The sequence below is a fragment of the Bicyclus anynana genome, chromosome 19 (genome assembly GCF_947172395.1).
Source record: "Bicyclus anynana chromosome 19, ilBicAnyn1.1, whole genome shotgun sequence".
NCBI lineage: Eukaryota > Metazoa > Arthropoda > Insecta > Lepidoptera > Nymphalidae > Bicyclus > Bicyclus anynana.
Genome location: NC_069101.1, coordinates 14,948,637 through 14,952,841, shown reverse-complemented (window position 1 = coordinate 14,952,841; position 4,205 = coordinate 14,948,637). Strand labels below are relative to the sequence as shown.

The 4,205-nt window shown below is 38.4% G+C and overlaps 1 protein-coding gene across 1 annotated transcript; it reads left to right on the top strand.

The window, feature by feature from the left end:
• Positions 1–1,484: 1,484 nt before the first annotated feature.
• Positions 1,485–3,872, top strand: LOC112055298 (cytochrome P450 6B5-like). The gene is made up of 3 exons (XM_024095333.2): positions 1,485–2,763; positions 2,916–3,169; positions 3,628–3,872. Exons 1-3 carry the CDS (start codon positions 1,658–1,660, stop codon positions 3,798–3,800), a joined length of 1,533 nt encoding a protein of 510 aa, XP_023951101.1. The 5' UTR covers positions 1,485–1,657; the 3' UTR covers positions 3,801–3,872.
• Positions 3,873–4,205: the final 333 nt, after the last annotated feature.

Below are 4,205 nucleotides of genomic sequence, written 5' to 3'. Positions count from 1 at the left end.
TAACTTGTTAGGAGGAGGATGAAATCCACACCCCTTTCAGTTTCTACACGACGTCGTACCGGAACGCTAAATCGCTTGGCGGTACGTCTTTGTCGGTCCTAATAAAAAGGAAGGCGGCCTAGCCCTGCATTTATTTCTAAATCATAGGTGTGCCTGTGTTTGTTAGGTGCTCTTTCACGCCGTAGCTTCCAAATGAGCTGAAATTTTCAATGGAGATAGAAATTATCCTGTATTCATACATAGGCGACTTTTAATTCCAGAAAAAATTGTTGCTTACTTCGTAGAAGTTAGATTCGTGAAAAAATCAATTTCACATGGACGAAGTTGCTGAAGTGACGTCCGCTAGTAATCTATACTAATTAATATACTAATCTTTATTAATATTAATATTATAAAGAGGTAGAGTTTGTGAAGATTTTAAAAATTCTTTTACCACCAGAAAGCCACGTTATTTGTGCATGTCGTAGGCTATATTTTATCCCAGTATTCGCACGTGAACAAGAACTACGCGGGTTAAACCGCGGGGCGGTGGCTAGTGAATAATATTGTGAGACGGGGGGTAACAAAAGTAAATGCCTGAGTTGAGTATGGTAAAACTTAGTAAATGGCTGAGCTTGTTCTGATGTGGGCTACCCGCGTTGAAACATCTAATATGTTATTATCAAAATTTGTGTGTTGTGTGTTTAGCTGAACTAAACGAAATTGAGTTTTGATTACAACATACATACATATTAATAATTCACCACTTAATGTATTTAAATCGATTTTTAAAACGGGGTCATAAGAATGGTGTTGATTTTTACATTTTTCTGGTCTATTTTATAATTTCATTACTAAAACGAGAACCTGTGATAGCCTACCTCATTTTATGAAAGCTGAAAGTTAGGCTTTGCTCCTAACCATAGGTAAGTATGATACGAGTAGGTAGCCAATAACTAAGTTTGGACGTTTTTTTGCTTTTTACTAACTCTTCTGCATAAACGTGTAATATTATTATAGATAAAGGTTTAAATAAATAAATAAATACACTTCTGTTTTGAAAGTGACGAAACGTTAATAAGGTACGGAACATATCTAATCTCTATGTCATCACACGTTCACCTACTTAAATAAAATCGATCAATATTTAATGATTGATATCTTGATAAAGACTTTATTTACAATTTCCGATACGACATCGTATAGAAGACGCCGTTGACTTATTCGCTATTGAAGAGTTAAAGATGCTTCTTTACGATGTGCGCTTCTGAAGTATCGACTTGAAGCCGGTAAAATAAGAATTAAATGTATGTTTACTAGTAACAAACAACTTCTTATATTTCAAAATATTAGACTGAAAAATTTAAACTTCCGGTGTTACAGGTACGCTTAAAAGCATAAAAAGCATTGTAAATATCATGCTTTCATACAACATTACTATGTGTGTAATATTCGTAGAAAATAATTTGTAGCTGTAAAAATGGTGGACCAACCTTTACACTTGAGATCTACATCTTTATTATTTAAAATTTACGTTTGTCGTATCGTCTCAAGTCGTAAACTTTTCTCCGGTGTTTCAAAAATGTAATTAAATTTTATCGCGAGATACAATAATGAGTAAATCCTTTCGTTTTGCAACTGATTTCGTGAACACACGTAATTTACGTGCATTTCCAAAATGATTCAGCTTCTAATAGTAGTAGTTGTGATAGCATTATATTTCTATGGGACAAGAAACTTCGATTTCTTCAGCAAGCGCGGAATCAAGTTTGAGAAGCCGATGATATTCTTCGGGGGATACCTGAGGCAGCATGTTGATAAAGTGAGTCTTTCTGGACGTTTCGCTGCGCTCCACCGGGCGCATCCGGATGAGAAATTCGTTGGATTCTTCGAAGGGAACAGCCCAGCCGTCGTCATCATTGATACGGAACTAATAAAGCATGTACTGCTGACGGACTTTCGTGATATACATCACAGAGGACTTATTCCCCGGACGAAGTTCACGGAACCTTTGATGAGGAATATACTCACCTCAGAGGGAGACACGTGGAAACTGATGAGGCAAAAGTTGACACCGGCATTCTCGAGCGGTAAACTGAAGGCCATGTTTCCACTTATTGTTGAAATGACTGGCAAATTGACGAAGTTAGCTGATGAAGCGGCGACGAAAGACGAAGTCGACGTACGCGAAATGATGGCTAGATACACGACCGACTTTATCGGGGCGTGCGGCTTTGGTATCGACTCGAACGCTTTGAATGAAGAAAACTCAGATTTTCGCAAACTCGGCAAGCGTATATTCACTTATACAAATAGGGATATATTCATTAATGTGATGAAAAGGGCTTTTCCCTCAGCTTTTGAGTATGCTCGACAGTTTGCACCCGAAATCGAGCACAAAACCATGTCAATCATCAAAGAAATCATGACTCAGAGAAACTACCAACCTTCAGGTAGAAATGATTTTATAGATATTCTCTTAGAGCTCAGACAGAAAGGCAAAATTGTTGGGGAATCTATTGAGCATCGCAATCCTGATGGTTCTCCGGCTATTGTCGAACTTGATTTGGACGATGAACTGCTTGCGGCGCAGGTGTTTGTTTTTTTCGCTGCCGGATTTGAAACTTCGTCATCGGCCAGCAGTTACTTTCTTCACTGCCTAGCTTATCATCCTGAAATTCAGGAGCGATGCCAGAAGGAAGTTGACGAAATTATCGCCAAGTATAACGGCAAACTCTGCTATGACGCCATTAGGGATATGAAATACCTGGAAATGGCTTTCAGGTAGGTAACTAAAGAATTAAGTAAATTATGTGTCTCTGATAAACTTATTTTTTTTTAATATCGCCTCTATTAGAAGGCCTTCGTTATTTCTTACAGCGCAAAGGCATTTTTGATAAGTGGGATTTTAATAGTTATTTTGTCTTCTTTTTTAGAGAAAGCTTACGTTGTCTTCCGTCGCCCGGGTTCATTATCAGAAGAACAACATCTAAATATACCATACCCGGTACCCAGGTGACCTTGGATGACGGCTCCGTAATAATAGTGTCAATAGAAGCTCTCAGCAGCAGTGAAAAGTACTTTGAGGATCCTGAAGAGTTCAGACCTGAGCGATTCCACCCTGACAATATTGGAAACATAAAAAAATTTACATTTATGCCTTTTGGAGATGGACCACGATCGTGTATAGGTAAGAATAGGCAAATTATATTTTTGGCTTTTTAATTTAATTATGCAAAATACTGGTATTGTTAAAACAATATTTGAAGTTAGTGAGTAGTTTCACTTCAAATCTAGCTTTGACGATAAGGGTTTTGTTACAAATCGTTGAGTTCTTGGGAGCTGAGACAATAAGTCTAAGAACACAAAAGCACAGTTCCTACAATGCTCAAAGTACGTAGGTGGCACATGAATTTCAGCGATGTACGGCTATTTGTGACAAGGTTCGTCCGATGCAATAATATGGTATTATTAAGCTGGCCTGATGATGGAATCGGAAGATGACCATAGCAACTCCTAAACTAAATAAGATAAACCCATCGAGTTTGGGCTCATTCTCTTAGCACACACTGGTTCTTTAGCACCAGAATGTTAGCGTATTGATACTATTCAAGCTACTCTATTGAATGTTATCTTAATGTTGTTCAGGCGAGCGGATGGCCGTGATGCAGTCGATGGCGGGAGTGGCGGCCATCTTGCGCAGGTTCACAGTGGCGCCATCTCGAAGCTCCGTGCGGAAACCGCGCATCGACCCGAAGTCTATCCTCGTACAAACCATCATCGGAGGCCTGCCTCTGGCAATACGACGACGACTAACATAACATTACTAAATTACGATAAACTAAATATTGTCGTTTTTTTCTTAACCGACCAAAATAGCGTCGAAATTTTTATTGACAGTATAGTCTTTAGACCCAAAATATTTATTTATGACCATGTTGCTCAACAATGACGTGCAAGGCGTTTAGCTAGAGCAGGCATAGTACGTAAAAGTGTATAGAATGGAAAATTCCTTATCCAATAGAGTTCGTAATGAGTCCTCATGAGCGTTTTGGCATCTATGAACTGCACTGCTGCTCAAACTTTGTGTATGTGATGGATACAATTATGAACGTAGCGAACCTTCCAAACCATCTTCCATTCTTCAGTGCGTCCAAAAACAAATATACCGATAAGGTTACCACTTGATTTTAAATATCCTTCTATAACTATTCTGCAATAATCGG

Coding starts and splice junctions, on each gene's coding strand:
- LOC112055298 (XM_024095333.2), top strand. CDS start 1,658: ATGATTCAGCTTCTAATAGTAGTAGTTGTGATAGCATTATATTTCTAT. Junction 2,764..2,915: donor TACCTGGAAATGGCTTTCAG/GTAGGTAACTAA, acceptor CTTCTTTTTTAG/AGAAAGCTTACGTTGTCTTC. Junction 3,170..3,627: donor TGGACCACGATCGTGTATAG/GTAAGAATAGGC, acceptor AATGTTGTTCAG/GCGAGCGGATGGCCGTGATG.